At 37.4% G+C, this 18,071-nt stretch overlaps 1 protein-coding gene across 4 annotated transcripts in view; it reads right to left on the reverse strand.

Moving 5' to 3' along the window:
* Positions 1-4,256: 4,256 nt before the first annotated feature.
* The window catches only part of PNPLA8 (patatin like phospholipase domain containing 8), a 37,760-nt gene continuing 23,945 nt past the window's right edge, over positions 4,257-18,071 (reverse strand). For all 4 annotated transcript variants that reach the window (XM_051616203.1, XM_051616230.1, XM_051616212.1 and 1 more), the window contains exons 9-10: positions 5,937-6,132; positions 4,257-5,126 (exon numbers count right to left, since the gene is read on the reverse strand). In XM_051616203.1, coding sequence (XP_051472163.1) covers positions 4,852-5,126; positions 5,937-6,132 — 471 coding nt within the window. In that variant the 3' untranslated portion in view covers positions 4,257-4,851. The remainder of the gene's footprint in view (positions 5,127-5,936; positions 6,133-18,071) is intronic.

The raw sequence follows: 18,071 nt of genomic DNA on the forward strand, positions 1-18,071 counted from the left end.
GGCTAGAAGGGGTTCAGTTGGCCATGGAGACTGTAGCCATTGTCACAGAGGATTACAGGATTCCATTCATGAGCTCAGTTTCTAAAACACACTAAATAATTTCTTTTGCTTTCTTAATTCTGTGTATAGCTGTTCTGTAATCCTGCTCCTTGGGACACTGGCACCTTTTTATTTTCCACCTAGATTTACTTCTGATCAGTGTGAGAACCTTTGGTTTTATGCAAGTGGTGTCCTTTGGCTTACTATCTTTTCCTGCTTGAAGTATTTTTAAACAGCAGCATGTACTCTCCTTCCAACCCTTGTTTTGTTAGATGAAACAAACCATGCTCTCTTAATCTTCCCTTTGGCAGCCCTTCTTTGCATCTGTTTTAGTCTGAATATCACTTTCTCTAACAGCAGTGACCAAAACTATAATTATATTGTACTGCTGCTCCCTGTGCCTTGTGCAATAGAATCAGTATCTTCATATGACTGCTGGAATGGACACTGACAGGAAATAACCTAAAATCAGCTAACATATTTCAACATTTGAAAGTTTTTTTTTCCTTTGGTAATGAAATCTTCTTCAATTAAGATCTTCTTCTGCATAGATAATTAGAAACTAAGACATGTCTTAGGGGATTTTTCTCTTTCTGACTTTTCATAAAGGAGATAATTTTATGTCTATACCTGTTCATTTCCTGGTCTGGACTCTCATTCTGCCTTTCAAAATCAGAGCAAGGACATGGTGTAAATTTTGCAAAGATTTGACATTATCACTTTCTACACTAAAGCATGAGCTTCCTGATTTTCTTTCCAAGATGCAAACCTGACACATTTCAAATATGAACATTCACCATCTGGGCTTACAATCCTTTAAGTCTTCTCTGACTTCATGAGTAATCTGCAATGATTATCTACTATTTTCACGTGACTTCTTATTCTAGATTCAAAATTCACATTGATATCTCATTTTTTGAGGTTTGTTCACATTTTCCTGGCCAAGGAGTTCTCTGGTGCATCAATACACGTACTTACTTTAGTAGCTGTGACTACTGGCTGAATTTCAGTTTAATAACTGGATAACTGCACAGCATTCCCAAGGGTACTTCTTCAAATCAGGATTCCTTTAATCTGATGCACTGCATTAGAGTATTCCTTCTCCCATTGTTAATTTCATAATTTCATTCTTCAGATGCACCTTTTTCATTCCAGCATTTTTTCTTCACAAATTAATGCTGCACTGAAATCCTGTTGTTCAAAATATTCATGTTTCCTCCTAGATTCTCCTCTGAATTATTATGATCTTCCATCCATCCCCATGATTAGTCAAAATATGGTAGTATTTGACCCTGCACTAATCCTTCTTCTCACTATCAATAAACCCCCTTAACTGAAAATTATTTTCCTTATTTAGTCTGTCATGATTCCTTCACAGTTCTCCTTCTTCCAATTTCTTCCATTGAAGTATCATCTGGGATTCCACATTTAATGCCATGGTAAACTTCCTGAAAACAGTTTTACTTTATGCATAGGGCTGTAGAAACACGTTCACCGTAGTTACAGTTCCTTGGAAACTGGAATGTATTTTTCCAAGTAACCAAGAAATAATTACAGCAAGAGTGATCAAACTGTTTTGCCTGCATGATTTAAAGTAGTTCAGAGAGGAGAGCAGGCTCCTCATTAGTGCTTGATAGACAGTGCAGCACTTGCTACACTGCCAATCACAGAGCTGCATTTGAAAGGATTCGATACACGCATCTTGTGAAGATACACACGGTGGCCTAAACCAGCCTGAATTAATTACTCTATAGCTCACTTCAAACAACTTTTAAAAGCCACACCTAAGAAAAAATATTGTTACAGCAATGAAGAAGAGGCAAAAAAGCTGAATGAAGATAGCAATGGGTTTGCATGGCAAGGTTTGGGTAGTGGGAGGGCTACAGGGGTGGCTTCTGTGAGAAGTGTCTAGAAGCTTCCTCAATGCCTGACAGAGCCAATGCCACCTGGTTCCAAGATGGATCTGCTGCTGGCCAAGGTGGAGCACCTCAGTAACAGTGGTAGCACTTCGGTTATATTTAAGAAGGGGAAAAAGTTGCTGCATAATGGCAACTGCAGCCAGAAAGGACGGAGAATATGAGCCAGGAACAACTCTACAGCCAGGTCACTGAAGAAGAAGGAGGCACTGGAGCAGAGATTTCCCTACAACCTATGGTGAAGACTAGGATGAGGCAGGCTGTCCCCATGCAGCCCATGGAGATCCACAGTGGAGTAGATACCCACCTGCAGCCCCTGGAAGACCCCACGCCAGAAGAGGTGGATGCCTGAAGGAGGCTGTGACCCTTTGGGAATCTGCACCAGAGCAGACTCCTGGCAGGACCTGTGGCTCTGTGGAGAGAGAAACCCACACTGGAACAGGTTTGCTCGTAGGACTTGTGACCCTGTGGAGGACCCACTCTGGAGCAGACTGTTCATGAAGAAGTACACACCATGGAAGTGACCCATGCTGCAGCAGTTCAGTAAGAACTGCAGCCCATGGGAAGTACTTACATTGGAGAAGTTTGTGGAGAACTGTCTGCTATGGGAGGGACCCCATGCTGGAGCAGAAGAGTATGAGGAGTTGTCACCACTGAGGAGGAAGAAGCAATAGAGACAATGTGTGATGGACTGACCACAACTCCCCTTCCCCATCTGCCTGTGCTGCTGGGAGGGAGAAGGCAGACAAAATTGGGAGTAAAGTTAAGCCCAGAAGGAAGGCTGGGGGGGGGGGGCAGGAGGAAGGTGTTTTAAGAGTCGGTCTTATTTCTCATTATCCTTCTCTAGATTTGATTCATAATAAATTAAACTGATTTCCCCAAGGCAAGTCTATTTTGCCCGTGATGGTAATTGGTGAGTGATCTCTCCCTTTCCTCATCTCTCTTGTCCTCTTGCTTGTACTGAAATAAATTCCTCCCTCCATCTCGTATAGGCAATGTAATTAGCAATGCATTTACACGGAATCAGAATGTTTTCATAGAATGAACCTGATTTAAATACAGCCTTTTTTTCTGTCTCTTTATATGTAGCACTGTCATCATCAATTTATGATATTGTTACTCTCTATAGACACAAGTGCAAACTGGTGTTTCTTGACATTTACCTCATGTTGTTGCCATCACATCTCTTTACATGCATGTGCTCTATTTAAAAAATTACTATTTTTGCAACTCAGTGCCAGTCTTCCATTAGTACACACCAGAGATTAAAATAAAGCTTCACAGAGGTTAACATGAAGCTCATGCACTTCATGACCTAGTTTATGGGCTGAAGCTACACACACTGGGATTTTGCAAAGGGAGAGCAACCAGCTGCAAGTACCACTTAGCAAGTACCCTCTTGAAGGCAAAAAGGCAGTTGCCTTCACTCCTGTGAGCTGATGAATGCATTTATGTAAATCCACTTGGAAAGGCCATGTCGAGTAACATGGACACAACACAGATGTCTTAGCAATTCTATTGTAACTTCTTAAGTATGGGATCTTTCCAGTCAGCCAAATAGCTACACCCATCAGCCTAGAATATGTTTAACATAGTCTTCTGGAAGGCAGATTAGAAAAAAAACAACTGTAGCTTTGCAGGCAGCTCATAAAGAACTAGAAATAACCATATATCTACTGCATAAAACATACTTCTTATCTAGTAAATATTTACATGTATGGTAGCTGTCTACTAAGGCAAAAACTCACCTGGAAACGTGTCAAGCTATCCTATTAATGGGTATTTGCCCAACATGAGAGAGCAATTGTATCTAACTCAGATTTCCCTGCAGTCACACTGTTTTGAAGAACTCGCATGTACCTTCCTGTTCCTTAAAGTGCTGTTTCCTTGATGTACTGTGTTATCATAGCTTACCACACCACCCTTCTTGACATAAGCAGAAACTTGCAAAGGAACATGCATTAATATAATTGTAGGATCTAAATGTTAACTTCACAACTCTAAGGTAATTTCAAGAGGATACATATATGAAAGGAAGTAAAAGGAAATGCATAATTTATTATTTCATGTATCAACTGCTAATTTTCTTCTTGAATAGAGTCACCTGAATTTTGGCATCCAAATATGGACCTTCTACAGTAAGCTGCTCACTTGCAAGAACTACTTCAAATTTCACCTCCTTTATGCTGTGACAGGAATAGCTGCTCAAGCGAAGTTTTGGGGCTTGAGGTTATTTTCAAATAATGAATGAAGGAATCTGTAGTCATCCCAATCAAAACAAAATGCTGCAAGTCCTAAAAATACCAGTTAATTTTTATAATTTAATATGCCATATATAGTCATTCAAGCATCTTATTCAATACTGTTATGTACAAAAACCACTGAAAATAAAAAAAGACTTTAAAGGTTATTTTTCAAATGTAAAAGTGCATTTAACACAGGCAAAGTTTTTGGAAGAGCATTACATTTCTATTAAATTCACTGGCTACACAGAGCATAACAGGTATACTGCCTACACTACAGTGAATGATGGTTTTATTTTTTGTTAATTTTTAATAAGCCTGGTAGTTGATAAATAAAGTTGTACTGCCACCATAATTCTTGTACATACATCCAAAAAAACATGGCACAAATGTTTTACTAATTTTCAGTTTTACTGACTTTAGGAAACTTAAGCAGAGCAACAGTAAGATCTAAAAAATTCAGAAAATAATTAACACCATAAAATCTTGTATCAAGTAAGTGTGCACAAAACAGCCACCCTGCATTGCTTTCTCCAGAGTTCGGATAGCTTTCCAGAGATGTCACTTACCCCCAATAAACATCCTTCCCTTACAGTACTGAACAGACTTTCTGGAATTAGATTTACATTTATTATCTTTCATGCATTATATATTCACAATTTAGAAATATATGGAAGGCCTTCATACATGTCAGCCTTTAATCTTAACCAGTCCTGAAGTCTCTGCAGAGTTGTTTTTTGTTGTGTTAATATTTTTGCAGCTTTCTTCAGTTTTTCTTCATTTCGTTCTAAATAACGGATTCCATCTGTCTGCAGCTGATTGAGTTTCTCTTTACGACTTTCATCCAGGGCTATGTCTTCATTCATAAGAGGGTTAAATCTGAAGTAAGTATTTGGAGGTAACAGTGCATCAAGCATGGTGTGAACTTCTGTATTGAGAACAGATGAAGAAAGCAGTTACATTTTACACCAGACAGACAAATAACCCCACGGTCTCTGAACAACAAGTGCTCTGTAGTGACACAGTAAGTGTAAATACGTGCTGCTTTGCTGAGTAAATACTTTTCCACCATTGCCTTATCAAAAACCCTGTTCTCATCAGAAGGTTTTCAAATGACCCTGTAAGCTCTATTTACTCTGGAAAAGCTTAATCTTTTATTTTAAGACAACTTCTCTAGTATGACAATTAAGAAGGCTTTGCAGCTATCCAGGTTTTTAATTACATGTGCATTCCATCCCTTTACAAGTGAGAGTGTGTTGCATGTTGAATTGTTTGCAACTAATTAATTTTTTATGTATTAGTAGAGCAAAATCCCGGCATATGCCTTGATCCTGAAGTAGAAGTAAAAACATATCACTTTGTATAAATCCAGTTGTATTATTTTAATTCTGATAAATTTTAAGCTGTCTTTTATCTTTAGTATACCTATGTCATCAACCTCATATTAACAATGGAGAACTCAAACTAGAAGAGTGTAGCAACAACATAGTGAAGATGAAGATTCATGGAGATAAGGCTAAGAAACACATTCATATTATCATCTTCAGGAAATCTTTAGTACTGGCACTAAAACACCAACTATACATCATGAGTTACAAAGAGACATGTTTCAATGGGGCAGGTAGAAAGAAGGGGAATGATGAAAGGTTGCAGACTGCACTCTGAATTTGAACTATAATTCTAAGAAACCCAAAACCCTGAAAACAGTTCCAATACAAATATATCTTAAGACACCAACCTTCTGTATCAGTTGCACTGCTGATAACATTTGTGAGCTTGGCTTTCAAACTGGTGTATGTGACATTTGTCTTTCCCTCACTTTCATATCGACCAGTGCCCAGCGATACCAGACACTGCAATGGAACATCTGGCCAAAGACACTTGCACTCATGAACTGCCAGTGCAGAAGGGTTATTTAGAAGCAGACCTCCATCCTGAAAATTAAAAATAAATACAAATGTTAGTACTATACATGACATATGGTAATAAAAGAAACTACAAGTATAAACTGAACGAGCATAGCACTAACATACAAAATCAATTAAATCAAACAAGCATTAAATTTCTATCTTCTGAGCAACTGTTCTGATTCTGTTCCATAGCACCCGCAGAGAAAGGCTTCCTGGGCTTATGGACACCATCAGAGCAGCTCCTGGGCCTGTGATCAATTCTGCTATTGAGAGTATTCTATAGAAGATGTAGAGTGAAACAGCAGCATTCACTAGAAGTTAAGATTTCACATTCTGAAGACCTTTTGGTTAGCCAGATAAGCATATTGACAATTCCTTAATCAAAAAGTCTGCATCTCAAAATGATCATTACTGGTATTACAAAAATATATTCTATATCAAAATTCAAATGATGACCTGCAGATTCTGAAACAATCTAACAAACTAAACAAACAAAAAAATAAATCACAGGAGCTAAGCTTAGCCAAAGCTACTTTATAAGCACAGTCATTACATAGGATGCTATAGCCTGGATCTGAGATTTGGATAGGACAAGGGGTAATGGGTGTAAATTGGAGCATAGGAGGTTCAAGGTGAATATACGAAAAAATTTTTTTACTGTGAGAGTGACAGAGCACTGGAACAGGCTGCCCAGGGAGGTTGTGGAGTCTCCTTCACTGGAGACATTCAAAACCCACCTGGATGCGTTCTTGTGTGATGTGCTCTAGGTGACCCTGCTCTAGCAGGGGGGGTTGGACTAGATGATCTTTCGAGGTCCCTTCCAACCCCTAAGATTCTATGATTCTATGAAAATCACAGCACCATTTTGATTGGAAGAGACCTATTGAGCTCATCTGGTCCAATCGCTCCACTCAGGCAGGGCTAGCAGGGTACATCTTGCCTTTTCCATGTTGTTTGTCAACCAGCTACCCTGCTCCATTCAGTAGCAGGTTCACATTTTCCCTAGTCTTCCTTTTGTGATTTATGTTCTTGTAGAATCCTTTGTTGTTGACCTTCGCATCCCTCTCAAGGTTTAACTCCAAGCTGGCTTTTGCTTTCCTAACCCCACCTCTGCAAGACTGGACAGGAATTCTACATTTCCTTTTTATGTCTGATTTCAGTTAGGACCTCCTTGCTCATCTATGCCTGCAACCTTTGCTTGACTTCCTCCTTGTTGGGATGGTCCTTTCTTGAGCTTGGAGGAAGTGATCACTGAGTATCAGCCAGCTCTCCTGGACCCCTCCTCTCTTCAAGGCCATTGCCCACGGGATTCTTCCAAGCAGAGCTCCAAAGAGGATCAAGTCTGCTCTCCTGAAATCCAGGGCTGTAGTCCTGCTTTTTGCCCTGCTCCCTCCTCTTGGGATCTTGAACTCCATCATCTCGTGACCACTGTAGCGAAGACTTTCTTTAATTTTCATTATCCTGACCAGTTCTTCATTCTTCAAAAGCAGCAGGTCCACCAAAGCACCTTTCCTTGTTGACTCCTCCATCATCCGTGCCAGAAAGATGTCATCTACACACTTGAGAAATCTCCTAGGTTGCTTGAGCTCTTCTGCACTGTCCTTTCATCAAGTCCCCCCAAGGACAAGGCCCTGGGAATGAATGTGAGGCTTCTTTAAGTCATCTCAAGATCAGAACTCAGTCCATGACTAGTAAGAACAAAGGCTACTCTTACAAGTCTGGAAGTGAGGAGAGACATCTTTTGCTAGCAACATGTTAAAACCATAGGTGATGAAGCCTGGGATAAAATACCTTAGGGCTAGTAAGAATCATTATGACTAACACAAAGTATGAGCAGCATTCAGACAAGGAGATTTTGACCCAGCAAATCCTAAAAGTATGCTCAGCACTTCCTGGAAGTAAAATTATCTTCAGTCCAACTAAGAACACAAAATCCAAAGTAAAGTATTTCAATGGCACTTTCTATATTGGAAATGTCTTACAAAAAGCAGTTATAGAGGCAAAACTTAAGCTGAAATTATCAATAGCTGAAGCTAAGATCTTTATAGCCTTGCAAAATCTATGCAAAGAAAACATGTAAAATATTAAATAAACAGAATATTGCCTATGATGAACAATATGCAATCCTAAAGCTCCGTGAACTCCCTATAACCCATACATAACACATTACAAAAACAGTTTAAAAAAGCAAGTCTACTCAGGAACAGCTTAGAAAGAAAAAAGGTTTTGGAATTGATAAACATTTTACCAAAAAGTCTTTTAACTACAGCTGTGCTAGATAAATAAATAAAAACAGGACTACTGAGCTGAGTTTTCTGACTTTTTTTTTTTTTTAGTTATGCTTTCATTTCAACCTACAAAAAGCTCTTTGAACTCCCTCAGGATACTGTTTGCTTTGCTCAAAACACTGCTAAAATGAATAGCCTCTTCTTCAGTGCCTATTATCCTTTGCTTATGTTTAAATTAGCTTTTAAAGAGAAAAATAAATACAAGGATGCTTTTGTCCTTGGTATAATTCCCCATGAATCTTAATCTAAAATCTTAATAGTTATCTTTGTAGGGCTTACTTTTTTCTTTAAACCCTATGTTAAAAACAGGCTTACCAAATAAATTCCCCTGATCTTGTCAATATAATTTAATTAAACATGACTGCTTCACCATGGGAAAATTAGTGCTATTAAAAGTTATGGGGTATATAATACTAGAATACAACAATATTTTTGTAATATTGATAAATAAAAGCTAAAAAGGAAGGTAATATACATACCAAATGTGTATTGTGATGATAACTAATGGCATTGTGCAATTATTTCCATCTTTAAACATTCTCCAATTTAGACTTATTGAAATGCCCGTAAATATCCACTCCAAATACTTTTCAATTTAGACATTTTTAACACAACTTCTAGCACTTATATAGATACATGGCAATTTTGAAAAGTTAGAAGTAGGACTCAGTAAGGTTGGAAACTGTTTTTTTAATTCCTCTCCAAACAGCTTATGGTTGATAATGCCCACATCCCGATCAATACTGTACTTCAAATCAGCTTACTTTAAAAAATTATGTTAGTCATATTGCTACTTTGCTTACAATGATCAATTACTGAAGCAGCAAATAATGTTATTAGTTAAATCAGACTATTAAGGACTCAATTAAGGAAATACTACAATAATTTATTTAATTCTGCAGCTCCAGAAACCTTGGAGCTAATTATGTCAAAGGCTGAAATTTTTGTGGAAAAATATTTCACAAGTTTTAACATTATTTGCAATGATTTCACATATATGTGAATTCTAAGAAAACTGTAAACAAAGAATTTTCCAGTTCTAATACTAGAAACTAACTTTTCTGATTCTGAATAATTACTCTGTCTTCATAAAACTGCACAAAAAAGTCCTTCCCAAGAAACATATTAAACGAGCAATACAGAAATACGAAAGCCAGATCTAAATTTTTTAAAAAGTAATTTTAAGAAATCATGACTCATCCTTCCTTCATGCTTGTTCTTGAGACACTGGAATACCATTCCAAGTGATCAACGTTGCAGTTTTGTACATAAGATACACCGAGATCACAAGATCTTCACTGATCCTTGCTCTGAATTCCTATGCATTTATTCTGTCAATTTATGTTGGAGAACTGCTACATTTGGTAACTTAAGAAGGTTTTCTATAGTTATATAATATTACAAAAGCTAGCTAAATTATTTATAACAAAACAATTAAATTAATTGTAAGTACTCTGATTTATAAGACTTTTATAAAAAAACATGAACCAAAGTGCAATATAACTGAAAGACTTGAAGACTGCTAGTTGTATGAACTGTCTTTGTGACTAAAACAACAGCTTCCTCTTCTGCATTAATTTCTATCAGCTTTCTTGCCACTTTTAAGTTTCATGCAATCAAACAATGGGAATTAAATAAGGTCCACTGATCCAATCTATGGCTTCTGCAACAGGGAAGAATGGCAAACCAAGAATAGTATTCCAGAAGCAAGAAATTTAACCCAAGCAATTAGATTTATTGCTTCAGGCCATGGACTGAAAGGCATTCCTGGCTGGCAAACAAACAAAAGCAATCACTAATAAAATGTCTTTTAGAAATACAGCAAAGTAGATAATTAGGATGTTCTACAGGGAAAAATATGACAATTGCTGATAAGATTAGGAAAATGAGGCATACTAGTGACAAGCTGCACTGCATACCCTGCGGAATGATTGTGGGGAAGTTTTGTGCATCTGACTTTCCATGAATAAAATTGTATCAACATAATAATACATTTTAGAATGATTGTAAGTGTAGTGATCAGCAAATGTCAACATCAGCAAGATGCGCAAAATGCACAGATGGAATGCAGCCTTCCAAGTGTGTGGATATTGCTGCCCAACTATTTTATAGAATACGTTTTTCAGAATATTACTTATACTTGAAAAACATGCGTTTCATGGACCCATGTGAGCACAGCACAATTCTGATCTACTAAGCCTTCATATAAACAAAACAATACAAACAAAAAAGGATCTTTATACCATATGCAATGGATTAAAAATCTTGTTTCAGTTCTACAAAGCAACGCTGACTTTATGCACGGCCATAAATCCTTTCAGTTCCTAATAAATTTTTTTAAGTTCCTTTCTGACACACTAGAATGTCTTCAAATCTCCCTCCTTTCATCTATATTATTAGATACATTGCTATGGTATGGTACTGTCTGGATGCACACAGAAAAAAGAGACAATATGATCAGTATATTACATAAACTGCTAGATTATCAACATACACTTGGGCTAAACACAAAATCAAGTAGGTCAACTGAAGTGGTTACCCTCTTTTGTTCAGTATTTATAGGTCAAACTGGCAATACTGTGTACAGCTTTGGATACCCAGTTACAAGGCACTGAAAAACTGGAATATGTGAAGAACCACTCAGATGGTTTGAGGACTGAAGCACATAACATATGAGAAGAGATGCAGGGAACTGGGTTTGCTTAACCTGGCAAAAGAAAGCCAAGGAGGAATCTAATCACAGTCTTCCACTACCTGAAGGGAGAGAAAACACAATCAGACTCTCAAAAAGTGCAGAATAAGAGCCAGAGAAGGTGTGGAATCTCCATCCTTGGATATTTCCAAAATTCAGCTGGGCAACCTCGAGCAACCTGACCTAACTTGGAAGTTTATCCTGGAGACTGGACCAGTTGAACACCTAAGGCCCTGTCCTCCTCCAGCTTTCCTAAGATTCTACTTGATAAATACTATATGAATCATAGATGCATGTTATTTTAGCTGTAAAATGAAATTACATTTAAAAGCCATTCTTATTAGAAACTGAACTTTGTCAGTCCAGCCTAAGTCTTGTGGGAAATGCAAACATGCTTTTTACATATGCTACTTGTACCTTGGAATGTGTAACTGAAAGGGTAACTTACAGGAACTCTTCAAAATTACTAAACTGCTGACCAAGGTCCACAAAAATGTGCAATTTACTGGAGTTCTGGCTCAGGACTCAGTGTTGGGCAAACATTCAGAGCAGACCCCTCATTCTCTCTGTTTTCCAATTGTCTGGTTGTGGAATACTTGCTGGCCTTCCGTACATTTCACCATCTCTATTCATTAAGCTAGTTCTCAATCCAATTGCAAACTCTCTTTTTCACATCCCAAACATATATGAGTCACCCCTTCCCTTTTGTGTCCTTCTGTGCTGCCACAGTCAGTGCACTGGCAAGTACCAGACGTTTCTTCCTATGCTGAACTTTGCAAAACTACTACACACTTGAGTCAACTTCATTTGCTGGCAGTACACCAAACACAAGAGTGCTACAGTAGGAATGTTAATGCAAGGAAGTGCTGAAAAAGGGTGTGTAACTCCTGAAGTTATCATGCAGGTAAAAAGTAGGGAAGATTATTAAAAAAAAAAAATTCTAATAAAAATAGTGGAAGTTATCAAATAAATTAATTTAAAAAATGGAACTTAATACATATAAACCCAAGCTTGTTAGTGATAGCAAAGCAGGGAACTCAGGGACCCCATGAAAGTTTTCCAAGTGGCAAATACTCAATTATTGTATTTTCTTCAGTATTTTATCAGCTAACTCAATGAAAATCTTTTCCATATACATTTTTCAAAAAAGCCGTATTTTGAGGGCTTGCTGGTCACTAGCCAAAAGTCTAAAGCTGTAGCTGATGTTTTCTCAAAGTTTTCTAGTAGTTGCAAAACAGTAAGGAAAGGCTCCCTCATGATTTGACTACCAGACCATAAGTTATTTACAACATGAAAAATGCACCTTTTGTAGGCATAAGTTCCAATGAAAACTTGAGGGTGAAGATACCTGCTTGACCAGTTCCAGGAATAAAGGCCTGGTTAAACATTATGAAACAGATGGGGGCAAATTCTGCAATCAGAAAGAAATTACAACTGAAAATCTAAAAGAAAGTGCTCCAGACCACTTGAGAGCACAGAACCTTCTGAAAATTTTGTCCCTTTTAAATAAATACAGGGAACATGCACAAAGTCACCACTCAGATATTCAAGTCAATACTTTGGTAACAGTTATTTAAAATTAACATATTAATATAAAAAATCAGTTTGAACCATACTTTACCACAAGTAGTTGTTTCTAACAAGTTCAGAATACATTAATAGGCTGTCATTGCTTTTCCTAATTTTTTCAGTCAAGTTGTGCCTTATAATTGTTCTGTGTAATATCCTGTGTGGCACACAATTTCACTTAAATGACGCTAAACTTTGTTAAGAAAATAATCTAGCACTGGATGAAGGATGTATAACTTCAGAAAGCCAAGTTTGATATTTGGAAGCTGAGTTTGTTGGCTCCATAGTAACCACTTCACCTCACTGCCTATGCAGACATGCTTTGCATTTTAGCGGACTTTTACAGACTTGCTCTGTTGTTTACTTTCATTGTCTTTGTGAAAAAGTGGAGACAGAATTAGTACGAAATTAAGGCTAGCACGAGACAGGCTAAGATCCTGAATGGACCTTTGAAAAGTATTTTTAAAATTGTATGTTTGAAGTAAATATAAATATAATAAATATGCAGATTAAGGATAAGGCTTATTCCTTCAAATGAGGTGTCTGAAGAGTTGCTGCACTGTAACAAGGTGTTACTTCTTAGAAAATGTAAACTACTCTAAAAACATTTACTCTACTTTCCCTAAGTAAAATGCGTATGCCTTGCCAAATCATTCTATCATCCTATAAAAACAGGAGAGTTCTTTTACTACCTGAAAATTATATTCATACAGATAACTTCAAAATTCACATTCCAACTTAGTTCTCCCATTGCTCTGGGCACCCAGGGCTGTTAGGAGAATGTCAGTATATTCACCAATAAGGTTTCAAGGCTTGCTCAGTCAAGCATCACTCAGCTGCCAAATTTTTAATACATGCTTTGTTAAAAAGGAATCTATACATTCAGATTTAACCATACAATAAAATAGTCCCTGTAGTGTTCAGCACAAATACACTCTCCTCAATACAACAGTTACATTTATTCTGTTAAATATTTACAAAAATGTTTGAAATATACATTAATTATGGACAGTCACAGTACTATTGAAGACGAAACTGCTGAAAAGTAGTTTCCAGCAAGTACAGGAAATCTTTATGTCCCCGCACAAACTATTTTGATCCCACAAAATATATAATGTTTTATAAACATGAAACAGTACAGAAGTAGAATTGCTTCCTCTTTATCTTGGTGACAGGCAATGGATGGTGGTGCCAATATTTCTAACAAATCTCTGTCTAAAATGTACAGTGCCCTAGAACAATTTGTTTAGCTTCATTCTAATGGTGGGTCTGATCCACTTTGCTGCATAAGAGATGAGTGAGAAATTTATTTTTTTTTAATGGATTAGATAATTTTCTATTAATGACCTACAGTCATCTTTCTATACAAATATTTAATGAACGTTATTTAGAATTATTCACCCTTGCTTCATAATCATGCTAATAGGGATGCTATTGGACCAGTTAGAAACAATTTATAATGTATTCTGCATTATGCTGATTCCCAACAGAGGCATTAATTGGTGAGAGATATTAATGCAATCCTCCTATACACTGAATTTTTAACAATTTCAGAATTAAGTAATTTTGTTACTTAAGGAGAGGCAGAAATGTTCCTTTAAATTCTTGAAATAAATGTCTTGTGCTCATTACTTTCTAAGGCTATCTCAAAATTACCTTTTCAGACAGTAGAAAACCACTCTAGTATTGTGACAAGCAACTGCTCAAGAGTGCAGAGCAAGTTCCCCTTGAACTGTATAATGGAAAAATTCTTTAGAAACCATAGAATTGTCAAAGACCTTCAAGATCATCAAGTCCAACCATCCATCCTATAACCCTTAACCACTAAACCATCTTATGAAACACCATGTATACTCCTTTTTTGAACATCTCCAGGGATGGTGCCTCCACCACCTCCCTGGGCAGCCTGTTGCAATGCTTCACCACTGTTTTCTGTGAAGAAATTTTTCCTAATATCCAGCCTGAACTTCCCCTGGTGCAGTTTGATCCCACTTCCTCTTATCCTATTGCTGTTTACCAAGGAGAAGATGCCAACAACCACCTCACTACAACCTCCTTTCAGGTAGTTGTAGAGAGGAATGAGGTCTCCCCTCAGCCTCCTCTTCTCCAGGCTGAACAGTCCCAGCTCCCTCAGCCTTTCCTCACAAGGCTGGTTTTCCAGACCTCTAATCAGCTTCATTGCCCTTCTCTGCACCCTCTCCAGCACCTCAATGTCCTTCTTATACTGCGGGGCCCACACAGTACTTGAGGTGCGGCCCCACCAAAGCCAAGTAGAGGGGCAGGATCACCGCCCTCCTGATCCTGCTGGTCACACTATTCCTGATGCAGGCCAGGATGGTGTTGGCCTTCTTGGCCAACTCGGAACACTGCTGGCTCACTTTCAGCTGGCTGTCAGTCAGCAAATGTAATTCTAAGATGTACCTTCATCTGGAAAAGGAAATTAAAGACATCACCTAGAATACAGTGTTCCAGCCTGATCAGGTTAACTTCTTTGAATTTTGCTTCTAATTTAGAAATGCTAATTTTGAATCTGGTATAACATTCAACTTTGCACAGTATGTCTGTCCTGTGTCATGCCAAAACACACTGAATAGTCCAGTTTCAAGAAAGATTACTCAAACTGTAGCAGGTGCAATGACGGGCCATTAGGATGATCATGAGAACACAGAGTCTATTTTGCAAGGTTGGGACAGATTGGTGTATCTAGACGGAACACATCAAAAAGGATATGAGTACTTTCTATATACACATCAGATGGGTAAAAACTACAAGGAGAAAAGTTAATTAAACTAGAGAACAGTACTGGCATATGGAGAATCTGTATCAATTAGCTAGCAACAGAGTTAAGCGTGAAAAGGAGACATATTCTGGCCATGAGAAAAATGAGGCAATACTTTCTTGAAGTAATGCTCTACCAGGGTAAAACCAGCAAAGACAGCCTTACATGTTTATGAACTACAATCTATGATGCAGCTGTCAACCACGACAGAGGACTGAATTTGACCTGAGGGAAACTGTTTCATCCTATGCTCCCTTTTTCCGCCCGCCCCCCAAGGAAATGCCAGCTGAAATAATTCTGAATTCTGTAGCCAAAACTCTAAAATATATCTGCTACTAAGAACAGCAGTGCTAATACAGTCCCAGTAAAAGAAACATTGCAAGGTGAAGAATCTTTGAAGAGACTGCCAGCTGCTTTGGGATTTGCAAAATTAATACTACAGATTAATCCTTGTATTGGAAGAGAAGCTCAGTACAGGAAATAGGGCTTAGATATTGTGCCACATTTGACTAATGGGAATGCACTGAGTATTGAACTAATTGACCTTATGCACAGTTTGTATACATGGTGAAAGTTATTCCTATCACAGTACTAAGACCTGTATCCATCACAAAAATAGGGTAGTTTCCCAAGGTACAATACAGTAGGCAAATTAGAGGCTGGATGGTAGTTGACAAAGCATGAAGTGCATTAAGCACCAGACCCCTATGTCTCACGAACAAGTTTTCCTGAAGGGAAGAGGTAACTCTATCAATAGTACTACTATGTTCTTAGGTTTTTATTTGTAATTAATATCACAAGGCTAATTCATATGAAAATATGGCCCCATCCAAGTCAGTCTTAGATGGATATACAACCTGGGAAAATAAAAATAACAAGCTATCACAAATTGACAGTAAATTGTTCATTTTAATCTCAGAAATGGTGGTTGATAATGTAAGAACTTGAGAACAGAAACCTAGATTGTACAGAGATCAAGGACCTGACTTCTTAATTTTTCACTATGCCAGCCTCCTCTGATTTTACAAGATTTGTTTTATAGCAAATATTAGCTGTTAAACACTGTCACTTAATATCTATAGACTCTAATAAGAAAAAAAAATATTTAAATGCAATGCAGCTAACTTGAGAGTGAGGTTTTTTGCTTGTTTGTTTTTGTTTTGTTGGGGGTTTTTTTGTGGTTTTTTTTTTTACATAAGCAATCTAAAAATTACATGAGCAAAGCATTTATCTGAATCATTGGAGATAAAAATCTTAATGCTTCCAAGTTAAATGCCTAAACAAGTATACTCTCCATTTCATTTCACTAAGCCAATCTTCCAGTAACACCTCACTTAGCAAGTCACTGGAGGGAATCTTGCAAGCAATCTGCTCTGCAAAGTACTACTGATGCAGTAACCACAACAATTTCACAGAGGCTGGTAAACTGCATCATGCATGTCCACTGTAAGAGCTGCTAATCAAATCTCTAAAATCTGTAAGAGAAACAGAAATGTACGTATCCATGCAGCTAACACATTCCAGTAAACTTCCTCTTCCTTAAACAGCAGGCAACATTGCCTTGAAGGCTGTAGGAAAATGTGTATGGCAACAAGTAGACAGAGAAACAAAGAAATATTTGTTTCTATCATTGTGAGAACAAGATACACCTATTAAACCACAGTCTTTCTAAGCTCTGGTGCATACTGATCACCGTGGCATATCCTAAGAATGGAAAGAACTTCAATGTGACCTATATTCTATGTCTTCTTAGAGCCTGGGAAGCACCCTTGAATCTAATTTTAAAAGTTACCATGTAAAACCAATTAGGGTAGGATCCACTAAGCAAATCACTTTTGAAGGCCTCTCCTGTAACAAGCCACAAAGATAAAATGGCTTTACTGATTCACTGCCTAATAAAAAAAAAACCCAAAGGAAAAAAGTGAAAAATATGAAGAAAATGCACTGTTTTGTTTTGGTTTTTTTGTTTTTTTTTTTAAATTAAGGTAAGACTTGAAATTTTAGTTACATCATATATTGTAGTACCTGTATTTCTTATTTCTTGGTTGTATTCTCACCCCACATCCTGTTATACCTGCATTCCTAAAACTCCACTAACAGATTAGCTGCCAATTTGACTGCTTTACTATCTGGTCTTACTCAAAGAAAATACGATTCCTTGAACACTGCTATAAGTCAAAGCCATCATTTCAATAAATGTAATTGTAATGCAGCAACGAAATAATGGGAAGCTATGAAGAAAAAGGCGATCAAGGCCTTTGTATTAAATGGAGTATATTTTATTTTGAGAAAAATTTGTGGCTTTGTTAAACTCAGCTCCATCACACACACACACACAATCCCTGCAGCCCTTTTAATTAATTCTGTGGGAAAAATTCAGTTTTTACTGTAAAACCTAGTAAATTAAGTATGCATAATGATTTAGTTAAATATGCTCTTTTAATTAATTGGTAATTTTCTCCGCATACTGTATTATCTACTGAAGTGACATTATTGAGTACCCCAAATGCTTGTCACACTACAGGAACAACAACAACAAATAAAAGAGGAATAGATAGAAGAAACACCACCTCTCTGTGGGAAGCAGGAAAAAATCACTGGTTGTAACAGAACTCGGGAGAGGTTAAGCACCCTC

Source organism: Apus apus, chromosome 1 (genome assembly GCF_020740795.1).
Source record: "Apus apus isolate bApuApu2 chromosome 1, bApuApu2.pri.cur, whole genome shotgun sequence".
Lineage (NCBI taxonomy): Eukaryota > Metazoa > Chordata > Aves > Apodiformes > Apodidae > Apus > Apus apus.